At 37.2% G+C, this 24,966-nt stretch overlaps 1 protein-coding gene across 2 annotated transcripts; it reads right to left on the reverse strand.

Moving 5' to 3' along the window:
- Window positions 1–419: 419 nt before the first annotated feature.
- LOC127654257 (B-cell lymphoma 6 protein homolog) lies at window positions 420–11,799 on the reverse strand. 2 transcript variants are annotated; one of them, XM_052141373.1, is made up of 9 exons: window positions 10,506–11,799; window positions 4,566–4,737; window positions 4,252–4,473; window positions 3,165–4,133; window positions 2,649–2,830; window positions 2,386–2,553; window positions 2,159–2,289; window positions 1,928–2,065; window positions 420–1,824 (listed from the first exon to the last, which is right to left on the reverse strand). In XM_052141373.1, exons 1-9 carry the CDS (start codon window positions 10,630–10,632, stop codon window positions 1,681–1,683), a joined length of 2,253 nt encoding a protein of 750 aa, XP_051997333.1. In that variant the 5' UTR covers window positions 10,633–11,799; the 3' UTR covers window positions 420–1,680. The 2 variants fall into 2 exon arrangements, with proteins under 2 accessions (XP_051997333.1, XP_051997332.1); XM_052141372.1 differs by lacking the exon at window positions 10,506–11,799 and adding an exon at window positions 7,215–7,260.
- Window positions 11,800–24,966: the final 13,167 nt, after the last annotated feature.

Here is a 24,966-nt window from a genome sequence, read left to right on the forward strand (position 1 = left end):
CAATTCTACTATTGTTGTAGCATGCATTCTTTTTCTAAATGCTCTACTTCACTGCCTCTTTATACATGCACCTCCGATACTATTGAGAATTTTTTCTATTCTGATTCAGAGCAATTAATTGTGATTGTCTGGCATCTCCACAGCATTAATACACTTCTCTTTAAAACCATTATATATTCAAATCTGAGAAACATGGCCCTTCAACTGTTTGTTTCTGGTTTGACAATTAAATTAAGAAACATTAATTGGTTAAATGGTGTGAAAAAGTATTCTGAATGAACTTGAAAGTACTTCCCCAAAGTACTTGGATCATGACAAAGATCTTCATTGTTCAAAGGGCTTTCAGTCACGTTGCATGCATCTCTCTACACCGTACAATGAAAAGGCAGTACTCAAGGTTTAGACATGGAAATCCCATACTTTTATTTTACATTCAGACATCTATATTTTACAATAAGCTTAATGCATTTATTTAAAAAAAAAAGCCCAATCCCAAAACATGTCCTGAAGATGTATAGCTCACACAATGAGTTGTTTTTTTTTTTTTAGGTGTGTGTGAAAAGCATTTATAAAGCACACACTCATTCACACTGACCTTTTCTGTCAAATAAACATATCCTCACATGTTTACACAGTCAAAAAAAAAAAAAAAAAAGGACAAGTGTTGCCCTTCTGTTGTACCTGGGCTGAATGGGAAAGAATTCAGACACTGTTGAGAAAGGCACCTTGAGTACACAGTGTATATACACAGACACAATTAAAATAAAGGACAATAGTATAACCTTTTACTGTAGCTTCTAGAACAACGACAAAACTGTAAACCTTCACTTGCCAAAAGAAATTAAAAAACAAAGGTCACGTTTCTATACAAATACAACTTAAGCAAAATATCTCCTTGGTCGTAACATAGCAGTACCTTTTCTTTTTTTATTATTACTACTACTTTGAATGCATATGTTAACATGTAATTTCAGATCGTCTCTGCCAGCAGAGAGCAATCTTGATGTAAAGTAATTACACTTTGTCACAATATATATGAAGTTGCCCACATAGTGAAGCTTTATCTGTGGCAACTGACCCCATGCATGTTTTCCATTTAACAGAGCAGCCATCATCCTCAAAAGTACACAAGAAAAACCAGGAAAGATATTCAATGCTTACATCACAGTTAGGAGTTCCTCTTACAAGATAGAGGCCATTGCAACAGTGTAACCTGTACAATACATAAAATCTATAGACACACTTTGCTTTGCTAGAAATGTGTTTGACTCAATATTCCAACCTCCAATCAAAATTCCCCAAATACCTTCAGAAAAGTACGTTTGTCTTGTTATAAAATACTGTATTCTCAAAAACCGGATTTAAATGTTTTACATTCTGACCTTCCAACAAAATAAAGCTTTTTATAACTCAATGTAAAAACACTCCCAACATTGATATATATATATATATATATATATATATTCATTCATATGTAAATATAAACAATAAAGTGACTACAAGAGACCATGATGTGGTTCTATGTTCAAATGTAGAGGAAACCCGTTTAGATTGGCATTTCCTGCCAAGTTTTATTATTATTTACCTGTCTGATTGACACAGTGTGGCACTAAAATTTTGAATGATTGTACAAGTCAGGTTCATATAATGCCATGGTCAGGTCTGCCCCTAAGTGTTTGCTCAGCAGGCCTTCGTCAAGTCCCTCGGTAGCTCTGTTGAAGACATGCGATATTGGATCTTGGTGTTGGTGATTGCCCCGTGCTTCTGACGGAGGTGTAACCGAAGCTGGCTCTTGTGGCGAAAATGCAAATTGCATTTTTCACACTGAAACCAAATGAGGGACAAAACGTCATTAGTTTCTGTAATCATTTCACAGGCACTATATAGTCATATTCCCAAATACTGAAATAATTCTATTAATTCTAACATGATAGGGCTTTTCTCCTGTGTGTATTCGCAGGTGACTCTTAAGAGTCTGCAGATGGCGAAAGCGGGTGCCACAGATTTCACATGGATATGGCTTTTCTCCGGTATGAATCAGAACATGAGCACGAAGGTGAGCAACCTATGGAAAGAGATGACACATTTCATACTGTCATAGTGTCTTTTTCTGTGTCTGTATATTTGTCTGTAACTTGGTGCAGTAAAAAGCACTTACCTGTACAAATCTAGCTCCACATGTCTCACACTTGTATGGCTTTTCTCCTGAGTGAATTCGTGTGTGGGTTTTGAGGTTAGCAGGTCTGTTGAACTGAGCCCCGCAGATATTGCATCTATACGGTTTTTCTCCTGCCGTGCAAATGAAAAGGAAGTTTAGAATGATATAGAAAGATTTAGATAAGAAAGTTGCAGCCAAAATTAATAACAGCAGCAAATTATTCTTACCGGTGTGAACGGTTTTGTGACTGGCAAGGTTTCCCTTGTAGCGGAATGCTGCTTGGCAACGATCACATTTGTATGGCTTGTCGCTATGGATCTGAAGCGTGTGGCGTTTCAAGGCTTCCTCCTCTGCAAACTTTAAGTCACATTCATTACAGAAGTATGTTCCGTTTTCTGTGAGGAAAGAGAAAAAAAAAAAATGTGGGATTGGTTTTGGAAGATGCAAACAGGGTCTTCCTAAACTTCAACTTTTTAGAACAGTATCTCACCACAGCTGGAATCAGAGTACTCGGAGTGCATCTCAGACATCTCCTCAGCCAAATGCGAGGCAGGCGTGTTCGGACAGACGTCAGAGTGCTGTGGAGACTGGGAGCCACAGGACGAACATTTTAAGTGGCTGATATACAGAGAAGAGCGTCTGTCACTGTTCCTCTGTGATCCCTCCAGAGTTCTGCCAAGGAAAATGTCATATTTTAGTCCTTTCTTCCAAACAATGGCTGCCACAATTGGGATTCACTTTTATTTTCATAGGATATTTTCATTAATTTCACACATTCCTCCTAAGAGGAAAATCCTTGTTGTGTTTTAAGAGGATTGGAATGGATGAAGAAAAATTAAATCTGGATTTGTAGAGGTGGTGGGAGGAGAACTGTTCCACAAAATACTCATAAGCCTGCAGTTCTAAAGTTTATTGCATTAGGAAACAAGATATTAGAATCTGTTTTTAACATGCCATAGGTATGACACTTTTCTCTGTACCACATGCAAAGATGGTTATAACTCACCTGTTGATAATGTTATTGAGGCGACTGGCCTGAGGCACAGCGAAGTCCTCGCCTTGATCGCTAATCTTTGTTGTTGCCTTTAAGTCTGGATGTTCAGGGTCAGTATGGGGAAGGAAACCAGACAAGACTGGCCTCTGCGGGGAGTGCATTCCAGGATTTTGTGGACTGGTCTCCTCTTCCTTGGAGCTCTGATTGAGCACAATGAACTTATATTTCTTCCAGTTGCGAGCTTTAGGGTCTTGTGTACCTTGAGAGCTCAGAGGTTGCGAGGCCTGCGTGAGTGCAGCGTTTTTGCTGCTGCTGGACTCTGTAGGAGAATTTGGCTGACAGTCTGATTTGAGCGGACTCTGGGGGCTGCTCATCAGGCCTTTGCGACCATTGGAGGACATGCCCATAGAGTAGTGTTGGTGGCTCAAATGTTCCTCAGCTATGAAACTCTGCTCTTTTCCAGTCTCCCTTTGCTGCTCCTGGGCCAGGCTGCTAAAGCCGTGTTTTCTGAAGCTCATGCCGATTGATTGGACAACTCCCTCCAACATCTCCCGCTTCATTTCCTCATCTCTTCCAAGCTCTCTCGAGGAGTATAAGCCTGTGTGGCAAGCATTGGCACTTCCACTGGTGGTGTTGCGGGTGAAGTCAGCTAGCACAGGGTTATTTCCGTCAGCAGGTGAGCAGTGTTTGTGATGGATGATACCTCCCTTTGAGTAGTCTGAGAAAGTGTTTTTGGAGTCTGTCAGCTTGCAAAAAGGAAAGGGAAAACCTTGCATTGGAAACTGGCCATAAAGGTATGAGCTGTTAGGAGAATTGACTCCATTAAACATGCAGACACCATAGGGTCTCCCATCTCTGAAAGTTGCTGCCCGTCCAGATATGTTATCCACCACCTCATGGTGTCTGTAACTGTGAACATCTTGAGGTAAAAGCAGAGGGCTGACCAGAAAATCCTCTCTGGGCAGTTTGATGGAGGAGTCACTGCATGAATATATGGAGCAAATTAAGCAAACCGATACCTCTGTTTTTCTCTGTTTCACATACCGCATGGTATATTTTTAAGCATTAAAGTGTAATTTAGAAAGAAAGCTAAATATACCTGGACTTTATGAATCTGTGGCAGGTGTCAACAACGTGGTCCATCTGTAAGTAGATGGCGGTGTTCATGATGGCCATGATGAGGCTCTCCTTCAATGCGAGACGTGAAGTGTACATAAACTCCAGAAGTATTGCAAAACCCTCTGGGTCAACCTTCGGGTCCAGACTGATGGCATTCAGGTTACATTTGTGTGAGTCTGTGAAGATTGAGTAAAAGAGCCCACTGTGGAGAAATTAAGATTTAGTAAACTTCTTGTCACCACACTTTAGAGGTTGCACAACATAGAAAAGGACCTAATAGAAATACAAATCCACCTGCATGCCATAAGGACGGTTTTGTGTGCTCTAAACTGTTGTCTGTTGACCATAATCGTTACATCTGTGAGGATATCTCTGCTGCGCAGTCGGTTCAGGTTGAGCAGAACATCACTTGCGTGACGCGTGAATTGGATGCAGCTGTCGGCTGCACAAGCCATTTTTTCGAGATCTGTTTGGAGACAAAATGAAATATGAATGTTATATACAGTGTTCACTGAACAACATGCATTAAAATCAGAAAAGTGGTTAACCATTCAAAAAACAAAACATTAACCTGAAAATCAAGTGCACGTGTAGATCTCAAAGTTGCGGCCATTTTTCTAACCAGTAGATGGCAGCAAACGATAAAAGGAATAGTTAGAAAAGACTTCCACGTGCCGAAGTTATGTCAGGTCTGAGAATAATTCAGGTTTACCTAAATTAATTATTTTCTCAAAATTCGACCAGCTTTGGGACTTTATTAAAATTCAAAGTATAAGTATATTTTAGGTTAGTAAAAGGAAAGGGCATTTTTAACCAAATTTGTTAACCGAAATGTACATTTAAATGTGATTTTAGCCCCCTGGGGGAAATGCTCCTTTCATTGTGATTTTAACGTCTTCACGTGTGGAAAATAGACTCGAATGAGTCATGGGAAAGCGGCGTTAGCCTGTTTATTGTAGTAGCCTACTGATGACCGATGCACTTCACTATTGAGGAATGAGTGGGATGACAGAGAGTGGTATGGTCAACAAACACAACTCAACTCAAGAATAATGTTACTAGCGTTGTAGAGTTTTATTTCTTTATTGGATTCTTTTTGTGACCGCATTTTCCACCCTCTCCTATCTTCGGATATCGGACAAATCACCACAGAAAGTTTCCCCAGCCTATCTCTTTAGTCACATCTGGCTTCTTGACACAAATATAGTTTTAGTGGGTGCCTGTAAATAGTTAGGCGAACATTTTTCACATGTTGAACATTCAGTATTAGAGATTCTGTTTCCATTCGAACCTACATAACACCGATATACCCGCGCTCTGTCATAGTGCCAAAGAAGCTTAATCAGCCCATGACTCTTGTAATGATCTCTGCAAGGGCAAAACGCCAAGATGACGGGGAAAGGGCTCGGGATTTCAGTCGATGGACAAACAAACCGACAGAAGACAGTTCCCATTGTGCCAGCAACCACCATATCACTAGTACACCACGGTAATGCACGCTACAGCAATATACTGGTTTGAAAATTATGCTATGCTGTCCTTGATGAACATCTGTAGCCCCGAACCGATTTCATGTTATGAACAACTAGTTTTATTTCGGTTATTTTTAAAGAAACCTTTTGAAGTTTTGCGTCCACGAGATGTCACCCGGCAATAACATCACCGACAACACCTGCAACTCACACGTATAGCTACAATCGTCTTTTTAAGGACGTATAAACAGAACATTCCCACGAACACAGAAAAGTGTCTTATGGCAGAACGCTCGCTATGTTTGATAGCTCGCATGCTTATTCTCATTGTCCATCTTCTTATTGAATTCTTCTTAAGTGTTAAAGCATATTTAACACTTTTGCCCTATGTAACTGAACGCCTGTAAATGTGCTCACTCCAGGAATAGAGCCCGATCCATAACACGCAAACAGGACAGATTTATTAGTCACTCGCTCACTGCCAAACACCGCTTTAAATAGCTATTACTTCATTTCAAATATCTGTATGCATGTCTATCGTTCTGTTATATGTGACAATTTTTTGGAGGAAAAATAATATCCAAGCTTAGTTTAATATACACCACCCAACAAAATTGGCATATGTAAGAGAAATATGCCCATCTGCATGACTAGGGAGAAACTTGTTTGCAGGTCTCTTACGCCCATGCTGTTACAAAAGTGACAACAACAACTACAGAGCGATGCAAACTTTTATGTCGCATCTCTACTGACATACACTCGCACGCGTAATTCGATTATGACCGAAATTGCAGAAAGACTATAAAATATAACTATATAATATCGCCACTTCTTTAATAACTTTCTCCTTCATGCACTTTGCCAAATCAACATGACCAGTTATATATATAAGTCTCTTCAACGCATAAACAATTTTTTTTTACAACCAAATCAGAAAACGTCTCTAAACTTAAATCTGCACACATAACGAGCACAACTTTGGCACAGAACAAGACCAAAACACCAGAGAATGAGAGATAGCGACAGCGCAGATCCCAATTTCTGAGCTATTTTTCAAACATAAGCTGAGAAACATTTATTGAAAACAGCATGATTGTTGACACATTACACGCGCTCCAAACCCAAGTTTATAAACGTATTTCTCCACGCGCTATTTAATCAGATTTGTAAACTGTCTTGTTTGATCGCGTTATCAAAAAACGTGCACAGTGTCTACATTTTCACTGCATGGACTATTTACAACCCCACGATTCCGCAGTGAGCAAACAGACAGGGTTGTGGTTCATGCAGAACGACCTGAACTGTCAAAAGTATTTTCAACAGTCAAAGACTCTCTACGTAAACACTGCGCACTAAACCGGTCCACAAAACACTTCGGCCGAGATCAACAGTGAAATTCAATAAAGCAGCCAAATGAACGTGTGGGTAACAGCAACAACGCGCCAGAAGAAAAGAATGTAAAAAAAATCACCTGGTAGTGCTTTCCTAGAAACTTCTTGCATCACCACTTCTAAAAACCCCAGTTCTAAGAATCAGAAGAGCTCAATTCTCGGAATTTGAGCTGACGACCATACCATTTTTAGAGGGTAGGGGAGTGTCGTGTTTTGCTGTAAGTTGTTATTTCCTCAGTTATTGTCCATATATGCATTTTATACGACTAAACCTCAAGATTAAACAGTAAAATTTCTTCAATCGATCCTTAAAATGTAGAAGTAAATATTGTATGCGCGTTTTGATCGAGAAAATTAGTTGCATCAACTGTGCAATTCCTCCTTTCATATGGACGCTTCCATAACGAGACGGTCACGTGGGCAGAGAAAGTGGCTTACGTACGTTTTCTCTTTAGCCCAGCCTCAAAATACTCAGAACTAATTTGCTATTCCATGACATAAGGAAAGTGCCCATTCGTTGCCTTTCCCTGTTTTAAACCCACGGTCGTAACCTAGTCTATACATATCATGTCTGGAGCGCTTATTCACACGGACACAGTTTGCTTTTTTATTTTTTTCAGTGACGCCTTTTATTTTTAATTTTCAAAGCTATCTCTTCAGTGCTGTGGATCCTTTGGCCAATGGGTTTGTTTGGACGGGATTACATGTAGGCACATTGAGACATTGTTCTTGAATACTGGCTTCATTCCGTCTCTGGAATCTCTTTAATCTGTTAGGGAACTTTAATTTCGAATACGACAGCCCGATGAACTGGGAAGGTGAACATTCGAGGTGTTGAACTGCCATTAGCAACGGTTATTTAACGAAAGACCAGTGTATGTGTTTTTAACCGAAAAGTATTTGTGCTTGAGAGATATATTGATAGTACTTGTTTACTTCGTCTTCGAATTGTGTAATATCTTTTAGTTGTCAAAAAAGTGTTACAGCACTGGGGCGCGAGCGCTTGACACCCGAAAACTGACGAATTAATCTAATTCTTAGGTATGACTACGGGTATTACTAAATCATTTGTTGAGCCGCACGTTCACGTGCAAATTGCAAGTGTTGGGGTTTTTCTTTGACCAATGTCTGTACCCATTACGCTGCGAAAACACCAAGAGACAAAAAAGCAGGCAGTTCGTGCTCAACACTTGTTGAGGCCCACGAGTATGATGTTATTAATGCTTAATGAGCTGCTGATGTTACGTCCGATGTCGCCTCATGCCTTAACATACTCTGTTATTTACGTAATGCTTAATTATGCACAAGCAAAAGTTGAATATACATTTGTGTTTTTTCCTCCCCCCACCCCCACACATGACTAAACTTATATTAGCGGGTCACTTGAACATGTCAGTTGAAATTAAGCCGCAAATGTAAGCAAGTGATGACTGGTTAACCTCGGGCCTCCGTTATTGGCACCACAAAGTATTTTTAATAAACATAATTGTTTAAGCTTTTCCAGACAATATTTCAACAGATGTTCTTGACAATAGTTTTACATTTCTATCTATTTACAATGCATACAAGTTGCCTACTCTTTAAAGGAGCGCTGCATAATCTGACTACTGTGGCCTTTCTCAGGGAGCATCTCGCGCACTTTTCTCTTAAAAAAAAGACTACAAGTTCATTTTTGTATTAAGTTGCTTTATTATTAGGCTTATTGTTATTATTATTTCCGATTTGTCTTTCATTTGAAGAAATTTAGATTATGTAATCAGGACATCATCGTACTAAATGTGTGTACAGTCTAAACTTAGTCAGTTGCTACGATTGTTATCCAGCTGCAGGAAGCACCGCAATATTACTTAGACTCTTTTTAACCTCCTTAAAAAGTTATAGGCCAGAAGTCTGAGTTTTCACATTCAGAGACCCCAGTGGTCTCTGCAGTATCCCTCGAAACACAGTCTCATCTCATTAGAGTCGCTGTTAAACTAATTTACTTCAGTTATACAAACTTGAAGTTTAGCTTACACATGGCTTAGCAAATATGGTGTCTGAGGGAGATAAAGACAACTTTATATTCTGTCTTTTAACAGATAGATAGATAGATAGATAGATAGATAGATAGATAGATAAAATGCATTATGTATATATGTAGTGTTGAGTAATAATGAACATGCTTAATACTTAAACTAATTATTCTCTAGAACAGTTTTGTATTCCAAGTTGTCATTGTTGTTGTAAATAGTGTTATTAGGCTATGCGTAACATGTACACTTGAATGTTAAGAACTTTTCCGTGCAGTCGCATATTTTGGCTCCATTGTAGTTTTGGAATGTGTTCTCTTCTTGACATTTCGAGCCTGTTTGCAGATCACCGGATAGAGTAGATTTTGAGAGTAGTTTCATGCTGGTGTGTCAGTATGAGATTACATTCGAGTCATGATAATAATTGCTTGTAAAATCCTTAGAGTGGGGGGAAATAAAATTTAAACTCGAATGGAGGATAGTTTCATGCTGTTTTAAACTTTTCCCTTTACCAAGTGGATTTTATTTATATATATATATATATATATATATATATATATATATATATATATATATATATATAAAATATATATATATACACACACACACACACACACACACACACACACACATAGGGTGTTTATAATAACCACATGGAATAGTTTCCTAGCCATTTCCTTGTGGCATATGTGCAAGACAAGATTTGTTACTTGCTTTTGTGTATTGTAAATGTATTGTTTTTAAATGCCTTAAGATCAATAATGGTATATAGAGAACGAAAATAAATGTTTATTTGTTCTGAATATGGATTGCAAGTCTTTGATTTGCTCCCTGAGACCAAACACTTCAGTACAGAGCCTAAAGCAAATGGTGTATACATGCATTCAGGCGTCGCTCTGTAGACTCTCTAGAGACATTACCAGAAAATAATCTGAATGGGGATAGTAGAGAGAGTGAGATAAAAACGTGTCTTTAAGTGTGTCATATATTTTAACCCACACTTTTGCTCTATTTGGCTAACTGTAACTGGACACCTCTGACCCACATATTCTACTATTTATGTAACTATAATCTGTAGTTTATAATTTTATATATACCACTCTGTAGTCACAAAGGAATTTCATCAGAACTAAAATTTTGTTTGAGGAGAATATAAGGGGCAAATGCATCTACAACTATAAGTGGTAGTTCTGTACGATACCCACACAAAACACTGTGGTTTAAAGGATGATTGGAAGCACAAAATGGCTTCACTTGAGGGAATCACCATCTGGACAACTTACCTCTTCATTACTTTTATTCACTTGGGCATACTTAGTCAGGTCTGAAACAAATGTCTGAATCACATTCTTACATGCTCACCTGGATAACTTTGTTTGTGGCTCCAGGTGGGGGGAGCTGGTACATCCTCCCTTGAGCCATTCATACCCTGACACAGGAGGAGCATCTGTTGGGCTGTGGTGGAAAGGGTAAGAATTTGAGTGCACATGTGACTAAAGACCTCGTTTTAAAATGTAAAACAAAAAAAAAAGAAAAAATCCCCAAATTGATCCAATGTTTTGTCTGGATTTGGTTCCATTTTATTTTGTGCTGCCTTAATATGCTGCAAAAAGAATTGACTGATTTGGGGATAAAGATTCTAAAGTCAAGACCAACACTTTGTATCAGACAAAGACTGAATCATACTCATTATCATAACATAACTGATACAATATATCTATTTAGACAATGATTACATTTTTGTTTGCCTGGTTATTATTTCCAAATCCATGTATGCCATTTATCTTTCAACAAAATAGGGCACTTCTTAAGAAAATGTAAAATGTAAATGTTTGCCTATGTAGCAACATTTCCCTTCACTCACCTGGTCATTGGCTTTGTCTCTGTATTCTCATCACTTATTAAAAGTGATTTCATACCCATGTCACTCGCATTAGCAAATTAGACTATAGTCATTACCAATGTAGAAGATCAAATTTGTATATTACTTATCCTTCTTCCTGCTGTTAATCTAATTCTTTTTGAGTTCTCTGTAAAAAAAAAATGTCTAATTTTAATGGTTAAAGACTGTAAAAATGCTTCAGAAAAAAAAAACTTTAATTGATTAACGAGTATAAACTGTAAAATATACAATAAAAAAATATCAAGTAAAAAGCTGATTTTTACAGTTTCGGAAGGTTAATATCAAGTTTTGGATGTTTTTCTGGAAAAATTGGAAAAATTACACATATAGTAAGTATAGAGTTATTTGAGTACATGTATTTTTTTTTGTTCTGTGTGGACAGCAACAGTGTCAGTATTTCAGTGTGGGGACGTTAAATTGTGGAACGTCATCAGAAAAAAAATCACAAACATTGTTGAACTCTTGTGACCCCATAGCGTGACTCAAAGTATAAAGATCTCACAAAGTAGTGAGATGGAGACTAAATCAAGAAAGTGAAAAACTGACAGGTTTTCCTTTTCTGACTCTTGGAGTAATCAAAACATGACTGTTCATTTTTTTTAGGACTTTCATCATGATATTTTGCGAATGAATATGGATATGCAATTGAATACTAGAATGAATATTATAATTATATATATATGTGTGTGTGTGTGTGTGTGTGTATAAGTAAAATATCAGTTCTCAATTTATTTCCAGGCCATCATAAATCATACTTCTCACATAATTGAGTCTTGTCTATTCTTCCATTCACCTGATTCTTGGTATAGTCTTCATAGATGTCTGAAGCACTGGAATTTGAAGAACACTTTTTGTGGTCTGATCTAATAGTTGGACAATGTGCTACATTGTAGAGCATTTTAGTGTTCTCACAAAGACTTCTAGTAAATGTTGCCCCCCTTTGCAAATAAAGAATCAAGTAAAAGTGGTAGTAAAAGTGCACATAATAATTCTCAGTTTATATAATTACAGTGTATTTGTAATTCAATCAGTCTTAGTCGCTGAGATCATCTCATTAACATGTTAATACCGAAATTAAATATTTGCCTTATAATTAGCCTCAAAGAAATATGTCGCCATTGTCGAAGCATACACGACTGGAAAACATGCTCCAAAAATAGTTAAACTCTGTGCTACCTTGGTTAGTTGCACCTTGGGTTGTGTGGGCTGATTCTTTAGAACAGAGGTGGAACAGAAATATAACATGGAACGGCTCTTTACTTTCTTGTGAAAATCTTGCTTAGGCAGTTTTAATAGAAGCAGAATGCGACAGCTTCAACATTTTTGACCTTCTGATGACAGCCCACAATTAAAAATTTCATTTAACAACAACCCACATAAAATGCATTTAGTGCAGTGAAGAGGTAGAAGTCATTTACTTTGCTCACTTTAACACTGATTGACCTACTTAGTTTTTTTTATTTTGCCTGTGGAGAAAATTGAATCAAAGTAATAAATTGATTTTTCTGACCCACTAATATATTTTACCAGCTTTGATTAAAGTTTATTAGTTTAAAGCCTAATTGTTGTAGATGGGAGAGTAAGTCTTAAGACAAAGTGTGGCAGTTTAGTTTTTCTGACTTCTTAGTGTTAGTCAAATGCAGTATTCATTAGATATAATTTGCATTTGTCAAGCCATTATGTGTTTATGAATATAGTACAATTTGCCTTACATTTGTCTTATCTTAATGTATAGTCATGGAAAAAGAGAAGTAATTCATTATTCACATTCAACAAGGGCGTAGCAGCCACAGAGGCTGTGGGGGTCACGTTCCCCGCTCTCTTTAAAAAGATAATTTGGTCCCCTGCACTTTTTCAAGCTTAACCCATACCGAGTCCAAATGGTAAATTTGTATACATTGTTCTTTGCATTTGTTACTTTGGGCTGATTGAGCGACCATACAGCCAATCACTTGTGAGTTTTATGAGCCGAAACAACCCTACGTAATAGGCCGTCAGTCAGACAGTCTAATCAACACAGCTCCATTTATTTATGTTGCTTTCAACAATGCTCATTCATGTTTTTTTATCAGCATTGATGTTGATCTAAATTAATAATCTAGAGATGAAGAACACACACAAATGAGAGATATTTATCGGCATATCGTTCTTGATTGGAAGCATTACGTGAAATGCACTGCAGGAAGAAAAACAAAAAGAACAACCCTGTCTTTAAGCACACATTGTCTTCATTAAGTTCTTCTTTTACATTATGTTTGTGAGGTATAAGTGGGATCATTCTTTTTGCCAATTTAAGCAGATTACTACATCTGTATTAAATATGAAAAGATATTTTTAAAATCAGCTCCTGTTTTTTTTATACCTCTATGTTGGTGTGCAGTCAATAAACTGATGGAAAAAAGATAAATGTACTGTGCTCTTAGAACACTTATGAATTTTACTGAAGTCAATAGATATGTAGACACTTTTTTTTATACATGAAAGGGTACGGACGTTATTGAAACTCATTATAATTATTATAAGACTATTATTGTGTCTTTTATCAAAAGTCATGCTCTGCAGCTCACAAACTATAGGGAAAGGATGGATTTTCTTTGTTCTTATAATGCTTAAAACCTCTACTAAATTCTCTTTGTAGGTCTGTAGACATGCAAATTTTAAAGGATTAAGATTTTCTTTTGATCGTTGATTCAGTGACTAACTCGTTTCATACAAGACACTCGTTTGTCACCACCTTCTGGCCTCACCAGAAATGATCATTGAATCATTAAATGAATCCGAATTTTGGTTAAAGCAGTCAAAACACTCGCCATTTGGATACATTTAAATCCCACAATGCTCAAGCATAGAGTAAATAATAGAATTGTGCACATGCACAATTGTCATTATTGTAATTAATTAAATAATTTATTCTGGACCAGCTTGTGCTCAGTCTTTAATTGTCATGTGTGAATCTGATGCAAGTGCTCCACAAGATGCCCTTAATCTTTGCAGCGAATTTGGCAATATTTGCAATTAATTTGAAATACTTGAATCTCTAAAATAATATAAATGTTAAAAGTATATGTATATATTAATATAATACTTATGTCATACTTGTATATTAATATATACTGTAAAATATTAATTCTGCACTGTAAGTGTTGGGTTTGTGCAAGCCACCTACTCATTGCCCCCACACTTTTAAATTGACTGCTACGCCCCTGACCCTTAATCATGGAAGATTAATCGAGGTTCATGACGAATGATGTTGGTAATTATTTACAACATTCTTTGGATGGACATACTGTCTTCCTAACCTTCATATAACTGCTTTCTACACATAATACATATTTTCCTCAATGGAATTGCACAGACATCCACTCATCTGGATCCGGCACCCCACTTAAAACACCCCAGGTGTTCGCTAACCAACAGAGATAAGTGTCTGAAATAGTTAAGGCCCTCCTTCACAACAACCTAACAAAGACAAACAAATAGCATGTTGAGCTTCAAAACAAAGAGCAGCATCAACTTTATTTCAATTCACTCCAGGGTTGTTTAAGGCGCTCCAATGTGGTTTTGCATAATACACGGCCATAAAAGCATCCAGGAGTTTGGAGAGAAATGTGTAATTTACCATGGCCCCCTGCAGTGCCCAGCCACTTGCGCATGAGATAATTACTGCAAAACCTTGGCAAACTTTTAGCCAACGAATTCTACAAAAATAAATAAATGACCCACTTAGAAAAGTTGGGTAAGGTTAGAAGATAATGGAGCCTTGATCAATACTGCATGTGTTACATGAACAGCTAACAGCTACTGAGCAACAGGCATGAATGACACATCGTTAAGGTGTCATTGTGCTGTTCCCAGGCCGCTCAGTGAGTGATTTCTGCTACTGTATGAAAGGGAAACAGGCTTGTGATGATAGATCATTATTATTCAATCTGATTCCTTTATTGTTTTTTTGACTTATAGAATTCTGTTCTGTTTGGACAATACTCAGCTGTTCCCTGTCATAGTGGCAGTGACTTTCTGCTCTGCTCCAACATTCCCTTAACATTTACTTCTAACTTGTAAAACAACAGTCTCATGAATGGGAACAATGCGCTGCCCATTAACATTAGCCTGAGCACAGGAAGCTGCCCCACAGTCTTTTTCACATGAACGGAAATTTGTACCCCTATCTGAGTGCAACTTTTTTTGTGTTTTAAGTTTTTTTGCCAGCTTCAGCCTTCATTGTCTGCAAAGTATTGAGCTAAATGTGTTCATCAGAGGAATGATGCAACAGATCTGTAACATGGAGCGGATCCGCTGTTAGCAAGTGCACAGAGGTCCTAGTTCTTTAAGATATATATATGTATAAACAGCTTTTGGGTTGTGAATACAAATTCCAAAGAAGGCCTTCTCTAAATTTCCATAGAGAATAGAAATGTGTCACATGGATAACCACTTTTTTATATTTATATGCAATTTTATGCTAGTTCACACATTTTTTATAGGTATATATATCTTCTCATGTTTGTCTCATTTTAGGAAATTATGAATCTAGCTAGCACAGCTATATAATATCTAGCTGTAAATGAGGTTTTTTTACCCTACCTACCACATCAAAATACATTTTTTGTCTGTATTGGCACCGATGCAAAGAGTGATTAGAGTACAGTATCGCTGTGCACAATGTGCTGTTACTCAGTTGTAAAATTTTCTCTCATCAAATTGTTTTTGTATAATCTATTTACTGTTGTTAGGGTTATGTAACAAATACACAAGTACTTTGCATTGGGTTTAATAGAGATTTTGTTTTCCCCCTTTTTAGGAAACACAGAAGGCTGATAACAGCTGCTCAATGTTCAGTATAATCTGTCAACCAAACTCTTAAAGTCTGAAAGAAAGATTGGATTTCTATCTGTTATGAGAAACCGTGAAGTGTCAGTATATCACAACTTACAATTACAAATATTGCCTTACAGGTTAGGTGAAATGATTCTCATTGACTGACATTTCTTAAGAAATATGTTTAAATAAATTGTGAGATCTGAAAATGTACCATATTAGGATATTTTATCACCAGTTCCATTTGCATCTCCAATAAAGCCACTAGGTACGAGAGGCCATGCTATATTGTCAATATTTTCATGGATAAATGGCTGTTGTTAGCAGACTGATCACATTGTGAATTGACAGTGACAGTAAGTTGAAAGTTCTGCTGCTGAAATCCTTCTGTGCCTAGCGAAGTTCAAACTGTTGCCCCCAGTGGCTGAAGCTGGAATTGTTTTGAAACGTGTGAACTAGATTCTAGGTGAAATGTCCTTAGAGTGGCGCCAAAAGCAAGTGATATATTTAGTTGTAAATGATGTAATACAGTCAACAGGAATGCTTATTTTATAAACCATATGCTCTAACCCAATGCCCCAATCTTAAATCTAACCATTACTTACTAGAGTAAAAAATTGCATTTTGGAGCAAAAATGCAACCTCTGAATCAATGTTTCAATGAATCAACCTCCATTGTTTATGTGAACACATTTACTTTGTGTTTCCCACAGGACTAGTATCCATGTTTCTGAGGTTGCTTGGGCAGTGTGCTATCAGTAGCGCCAGATGGAAAGGAGATCCAAATTGATGCAAAAATGTCTGATAGATGATACCGCTTATCAGTAATTCGGCAGAATGGAGTCGATTTCAGTATAGGTACAAGAACATTTGGAAGCAACATGCTGATTTCCTGTTATTGTATTGTTGTTTGGCTTGAGTGCCTGCAAACCCTTCAGTTGTGACTATATTCACAATATAGCATGGCCAAGAGTGTCTTGTTGCTTTTATAAAACTGTTTCTACATAATAGAAATATGAAAGACACCTTCATATGAAGGAAATGAAAATTATTAAGCAAAGTCATTTATTGCTATTTTCCCTTTGGAAGATATAGTCCCTGACAATAACAAAACATTATTCTATAGGTGCTGTGCAGTGATAAACACAGTGGCTAGGTGAACAGGTGTTTTGCAATAAGGCTGTATCATGTTGTATGTTTTAGCATGGCTGGATTGCTTAATTGATCAATCAGCATCCAGGATCAGGATTTTTTTAAACATGAATGATCACATGTTTAGAATCAAATAAACCAATGCCAGCATTTAAATAGTGTAGACTCCTCTCTCTCTCTCTCTCTCTCTCTCTCTCTCTCTCTCTCTCTCTCTCTCTCTCTCTCTCTCTCTCTCTCTCTCTGCTCTGCACACTTTCTGGGGCAAAGCTCAATGTTTATTGACTATTTCTCATACAGATGTGCTTGAAAGAGCTTGTGAAACATGCTCACATGATGGACATCTGGATTTTGCAGAATATAATGGGTCGTTTGCTGCCATAACATTTCAGCAAGACACGACCAGAAAATAAAGCTGGTATGTATTTAACACCTACAGTATTTCATTTTCTTAACTCCTCAACTGCGGTGAGAAAACTAACCTGTTTGTGGTCAGATCTGATGTTTCATCTCTTCTTACATCCCACGTCAAATTTACCATGCAAACTCTCTGTTTATGAGAGGCTGCCATAAGATTGTTGTTGTAATTTAAGGCATTTAATAGTTAGGAAGTATTTAGTAAGTTTCTGGCTCCAGACACTTCAGGCTGACATATATGAAGCAGATTAGATTAAGACTGAGGCGTGGGCCACATCATCTCGAGGTTTTGCATGTGAGCAGATCAGCACAGGATGTCACAGCCTAAACAGCGGTGGGAGGGTTGGGGGGTGGGGGGGGGGGGTTTGCAGAGTGGTGGAGGTATTGACGCTTTGCCTGCTTCGAAGCAGAGTATATTACAGATGTGTGGGTATGCTATCTGCAAGCAGGGCCTGGCATAGAGGGGGTGGAGGGGATGGGTGAAGGCACACAGCTGCCACACTGACGACATGAGCGGCACTCTATACCTTCTCAACCAACTTGTTTAAGATGTGTATGTCCTTAGCTTTCAAATAATTCTGTCACCATTTACTCAAAAATATATGTTTGGCAGAATGTTAGCCTCAGTCACCTTAAACTTTCATATCATCTTTTTTTATCTCCGCCGCAAGCCGATCCGGAACTCGCAAAAATGAAGTATGCCTGGGTCTTAAAACTGACAATAGTTAAAGTTATTTTTTGAGTGTACAGTGTTACTCTTACTGTAAGTATGTGAACTGTATGACTTATATGAACTATATATCAGCTGTTTGGGGAAAAATCTTTAGTGACTCAGAGACAGTGGCAGGAAACATGTTATATCACACATTGGATGTGTAATACAGTTAGAGTTTTAGTTTATTAGGCGAACCTGCCAAAACTCAATTGGAAATGTTTTCACATTGGGCTGGCAAGAGTAGTTATTTTGCATATGAGATTGGTTGGTAATGAATATAATTTGTTATAGCACAGGATGTTTGTGCATTTCTGAAAGTGCAAAGGTTGTGTGTTCAACCAGTCTACACATATTCTTCTTCAGGAAAAGTGTTTAGTCCTGCATCACCTGCACACTTCAAAACAATTTTTTGCCATTAAACTTTTTGTCTAAAACACTTTGTTGGATCCTACAAAAAAGTTAGTTAGTTCTCATTGAACAGTTTGTTCTTTTGCTATAACAAAACTTTGGTTAGACACTCAATAGTCAACAATCTGTCCTGGCCTTCGCTGGCTTTGTATTAGTTTATTTTGGAAAAACACTGTCACAAACAAAGTGTCCATATAGTGACAGGGTGCATCTAGTTTTGGTCAAATTAAAGTAAATGGCATCCTAAAAGCAAGACAGATACCCAAGACTTGAGGAGTGACAAAAAAAAAAAGAAAGAAAGAAAAACAAGAAAGCAGAACACAATGAGAGAGAAAACAATTCAGTGTTTTGGAATTTTTCTATGTTTTCCCTCTAGCTGAGGTTGTTTTCTGAGCCCTGCGCCACCTGGTGGATTGAGGTAAGGCAAAAGTGTAGACTTGTCAAATGGTGCTTGGGGTAATTTACACACCCTGGCTGTATTTGTGCAGTGTGTTAATACTATGTAGGTTCAAAGTCTTCAAATTACAAACATAACATACTGTATATCACTTGTTACCATTGAAGCCTTCTGAGTCATACTTTTCTCAATTCTCATCATGTTTCAGAGAATTCAGAGAGCACTGGAAGTCAGGACATCAAAAAGGTGAAAATATGACTCTCTTTTTCATAATCCTACCCCATAATGCTTTCTAAATGAACCAGTTTGTCGAAGAGACCATTTCTTGTTGTCATTGTTTTAAAGTGTCAAGGCAACACTTTGATCATTATCTGAGAAATACAATTAGCTTTTCATGTGCTCTGCTTTTAGTGTGGGCTAAAACTGTAATCCAAATGCAACAAATGCTCATTTAAGGCATGCAAAAGTATAGGATACATTTCTGAAGGTTTACATGAAAAGTGGTTTTATGGTTAAGTACTCTTACTCCTCAAGATTTAATTAGCCTTAATCTTCGGGCGAAGATTAAATCCATTCATTATAATGTGTACTATTTCCTTCTCTCTACACCTTGCCTTGAATTGTGGTGCAAGACTAATTTCTCAAACGACCTAATCCCTTTAAGACTCTCATGTGGAATTGGGATTTGTAGAAATGTGTTGGACTAAATATTTGTGCCAAAGAGTGTGCTTTTTATCATTTATTGTAAATGAGACTCTGTGCCACTGGGAATAAAAATGCTACATGAATTTTTAGCCTTTCTGTAGGTATTATCTACATGCTCAAATTAGAGATACCATATTAGAGAAAATTGAGATACCATAGAAATTGTTTTAACCTTTCATATAGTCTAGAGAATCCCATTGAATTCTCTACTTTAATCCTTTTCAACCTGCAATTGCATTCATAGGACACTGTACTTTTTCTGTACTTCTTTTGTATTGTACCTTTTTTCTTTCTTCTTTTTATAAACTCTGTACTTGTCTGCATAATAAAGGGAACATTTACCCAAAAAGGAAAAAATCTATAATGATTTCCTTTCCTTCATCTTGCTCCAAACACGTATGACTTTCTTCCATGGAACGCAAAAGATGAGGTGACAGCTTCAGTCACCAATCTCTTACATTGTATACAAGAAAAATTAAATGAAAGTGAGTGGTGACTTAGATTAACATACTGCCTAACATCTTCTTTTGTTTTCCAAAGAAGACAGAAAGTCATGCAGGTATGGAACAAGTGGATAATGACAGAAATGTTCATCATTTGGTAAACTTTTCCTTCAATATATGTACAGTACTGTATATATGTCCCAGGCTTAATATCCATTGTTTATGCATAACTACCTTCATTCATCTCAGCAATTCTGCTGATATTTTAGTATTAGCAGAAACCTACAAACTGAAAATTTGTAAAATTCATACTGAATGTCCTGTTAATGATAAAAAAAGGTTATGTTATTGTGCATGCAGGTCTGTTAAGAAACACAAAGCCCTATGGTGTCTTCTCAATAAGACAGTAGAAATCCTAATAAATGCAGTGTTCATTTTATGCAAGATGAGACAAATTTATTCTGAAATTGGTTAGATGCCTGTTATGTTATGGTATATGTGAGCTCTCTTAAGCTTTAGTATCCGTACCATGGAAAAACATAGTGTGTGTTTTCTATCCGCACAGATCCACTGGTTCTTTTCAAATCTTCTGCAATTGCTTGCCTGTAAATGTGCCAAATCTGTATACTTTGCAGCAGTGTTTAAGGAAGCTTTTTAAGGGATGATTGCTGGTTAATGTGAAGTCAGTATGGTTTGCCCAAACACTTCTTATATCAGAAAAGTCTGGATATCAGGATATCCAATCTGACCGAAATGCCTCAGTGGAGTATCCATTAGGCCTGTGGAGGGGTGTGGTTCTGTGCTGTCTATTTTTGGCACTCTCCTCTATCCATCAGTGAGAGCAAATGCACTTTAATCCACGATAACATGGATGCAGGGGCTTTTGGCCTGGATGAAAGCAATTCTACCAAGTCCCAGAAATTGCCCCTGCTTAAACCTGATTTTATTTGGATGGTCTCCAACTCTGACCAATTCTAAAAACCCAAGAGGTATATAAACAAGCATTTCCAGAATTTTTAATAACGTATCAATTTACATGGGATTTTGGAGTAGGATTTGCAGCAGAGTATGTTGTTGAGTGGGTTACAAAATAATATTGATAACATTTTTAAATGTATTCCATTAGCTTGCGCAATCGGTAAATCTATAGCGTATATTTTGTCTAGCGCCATTGTGTCGGTTCAAGTTCTATTTAACATGAACTGCTAAAATGTTCAGTCCAGTGTTGATTTGCTTATTGTTAGTATTTGTTTAATGGTATCACATTCCTAATACTACATGATCAGTGTTTTTAAAGTGAAACAGAGCGTATGCATTCTCAGTTGCCAGGTAACTCACATCTCTGTTAGAACAAGTTGAAATACAGTTGATTATTTCGTTTTCCAGCCTTAAAACTTGATTTTAGCCATGTTGATGGAGAAGCTTGTGTAAAATATTATATTTTTTAATGTGTAGATCTGTATTTCTATGCTCATATACTTATGTTGGAAAAGGTCAGATGACTTGTTTGTTCTGTTTAGTTTTCCATATGTCATTTAGTAATTCATCTTACCTGCATTAAAGGGATAGATCACCCAAAAAGGAAGATTCTGTCATTATGTATGCACACGTATGATATCCCAGGTGTTTATGACTTTCTTTCTTCACCAGAACACATTTTAAGAAAAATATCTCAGCTTAGTAGGTCCTTAAAATGCAAGTGAATGGAGATTTCTCTTTTGATGCTCAAAAAATAAAAAGCAGTCAGCATAAACATCATCAACACAACTGTAGTGGTTAAATTCATATTTTCTAAAGTGATACAATAACTTTTGGTGCAGAAAAAGATCAATATTTAAGTACTTTGTAACTATAAAGCAATGCTTCCTGTAAGCTTCACGAGAGGGTGGAGTCCAAGTGGTCTCTCGTGTGATGTATTTGCATTGTATATGCTGACTGTCTGTGAGAATGAGAAATCTCTATTCACTTGCAATTTAAGGACCTACTGAGCTGAGATATTTTTCTATTTTTCTTCAAATGTGTTCTGGTGAAGAAATTAAGTCATAGACACCTGGGATATCATGAGGGTGAGTAAATAATGAGAGAATTTTCCTTTTTGGGTGAACTATTACTAATGAGTGCAATGCCCTAAAATCCTGTTAATAAATGTTATCTGTAAATATGAAGATAATTTTATAAAAATCTACATTGGTTAGAGATCTGGACAAGTAAGGGTAAACAAATTCATTAACCCTCTAGTCTTCTTCTTCTACTTACTGTAAGTGCAGCTATTTGAGGTGCAGATGGCATTGGCATAAGTATTTTGCTCTGCTAGCTTAAAGATTTCGTAAGGAATCATCACACACTTGTGCTGGCTCAGACTCCAGCTCCCTTAAAGTTCCCTGCTCATGTTTACAGCAAACAGATCAGATTGAGTCAGCATCACTTCAGTGAAGCTGCACTCTTTTGGCATGCTTTTTGCTATGGCAAAAGCCTATGGTGTTGGAATAGTAGAATATTCATGGAATAGTGGTGTTGGTAGCTGTGACATGTTGAGTCGGTCATGAACTATGAGGGTATCAATGAATCATTCAAATTAGCCAGCTATTTTGTGCTATTTAGAGTTTTCCTGTAATTCAAAATTGATCATAGTGCTATATGATTGTTATATATTTTTCACACTACCCTCAAAGGAATAATTCACCCAATATTTATGGGTTTTATTAAAGCTTCAATGTAATCCATACGACTCCAGTTGTTAAATCCATGTCTTCTGAAGCAATTTGAAAGGTATGGTGATGAAAAGATCAGTTTTTAAGTCCTTTTTGTAAATCCTCACCTAATAGTTGCCTGGTCATAAGATTGCAATATGCATGAAGAATGTGACTCGCCAAAAATCACGATCTTTCTTTTTACATTTAATTTAATGCTGTACTGGACAAATGTAAGTTGTTGTCTACCAAAAAACTTGAATGATGAAAAATTATGAATTTATTAAACCTAAACATAACCATTAGCTAATGTTTTTGTTTTTTAATTTATTTTATTTCTTATTAGGTTGTCACACAAAACCCTCCTTGCAACAAACTTGGAACGTTAGTTTAGGGTTATAAAACATAAAACCTAAATAAAACATTCTTAGAATGTTCGAAATAGATTCCCATAATAATAACCAAATGGGAAACATAAACAAGCATAAGTGGAACATTCTGTTTTTGCTGGGTAGTTTTGTTGTATGTTCATAGGTAATACTTATTCACTGTAAAAAGTGTCACCTGCGATATTTGACCTTATCCCTTAAGATTTATGTTTGATTTTTGTTGCTGTAACCTAATTTAGTCAGGCTAATTCATATATATATATATATATATATATATATATATAATATATATACACTCACCTAAAGGATTATTAGGAACACCATACTAATACTGTGTTTGACCCCCTTTCGCCTTCAGAACTGCCTTAATTCTACGTGGCATTGATTCAACAAGGTGCTGAAAGCATTCTTTAGAAATGTTGGCCCATATTGATAGGATAGCATCTTGCAGTTGATGGAGATTTGTGGGATGCACATCCAGGGCACGTAAGCTCCTGTTCCACCACATCCCAAAGATGCTCTATTGGGTTGAGATCTGGTGACTGTGGGGGCCATTTTAGTACAGTGAACTCAATGTCATGTTCAAGAAACCAATTTGAAATGATTCGAGCTTTGTGACATGGTGCATTATCCTGCTGGAAGTAGCCATCAGAGGATGGGTACATGGTGGCCATAAAGCGATGGACATGGTCAGAAACAATGCTCAGGTAGGCCGTGGCATTTAAACGATGCCCAATTGGCACTAAGGGACCTAAAGTGTGCCAAGAAAACATCCCCCACACCATTACACCACCAGCCTGCACAGTGGTAACAAGGCATGATGGATCCATGTTCTCATTCTGTTTACGCCAAATTCTGACTCTACCATCTGAATGTCTCAACAGAAATCGAGACTCATCAGACCAGGCAACATTTTTCCAGTCTTCAACTGTCCAATTTTGGTGAGCTCTTGCAAATTGTAGCCTCTTTTTCCTATTTGTAGTGGAGATGAGTGGTACCCGGTGGGGTCTTCTGCTGTTGTAGCCCATCCACCTCAAGGTTGTGCGTGTTGTGGCTTCACAAATGCTTTGCTGCATACCTCGGTTGTAACGAGTGGTTATTTCAGGCAAAGTTGTTGTTCTATCAGCTTGAATCAGTCGGCCCATTCTCCTCTGACCTCTAGCATCAGCAAGGTATTTTTGCCCACAGGACTGCAGCATACTGGATGTATTTCCCTTTTCACACCATTCTTTGTAAACCCTAGAAATGGTTGTGCGTGAAAATCCCAGTAACTGAGCAGATTGTGAATTACTCAGACCGGCCCGTCTGGCACCAACAGCCATGCCACGCTCAAAATTGCTTAAATCACCTTTCTTTCCCATTCTGACATTCAGTTTGGGGTTCAGGAGATTGTCTTGACCAGGACCACACCCCTAAATGCATTGAAGCAACTGCCATGTAATTGGTTGATTAGATAACTGCATTAATGAGAAATTGAACAGGTGTTCCTAATAATCCTTTAGGTGAGTGTGTGTGTGTATATATATATATATATATATATATATATATATATATATATATATATATATATATATATATATATATATATATATATATATGTATGTCTATAACTTGAATGCATTGTCACTTTGGATAAAAGTGTCTGCCAAATGAATAAATGTAAATCAGACTGCATATGAATGACCTCAAGGGCGATGCAAAGAGCTTATATATATACACGCAGAGACCGAATTAAAGACATGTATGTGCTGTAGGCTTTACCAAGGCTGAAATGAGTGATTTTCCCTGT

This window comes from Xyrauchen texanus, chromosome 13 (genome assembly GCF_025860055.1).
Source record: "Xyrauchen texanus isolate HMW12.3.18 chromosome 13, RBS_HiC_50CHRs, whole genome shotgun sequence".
Classification (NCBI taxonomy): Eukaryota; Metazoa; Chordata; class Actinopteri; order Cypriniformes; family Catostomidae; genus Xyrauchen; species Xyrauchen texanus.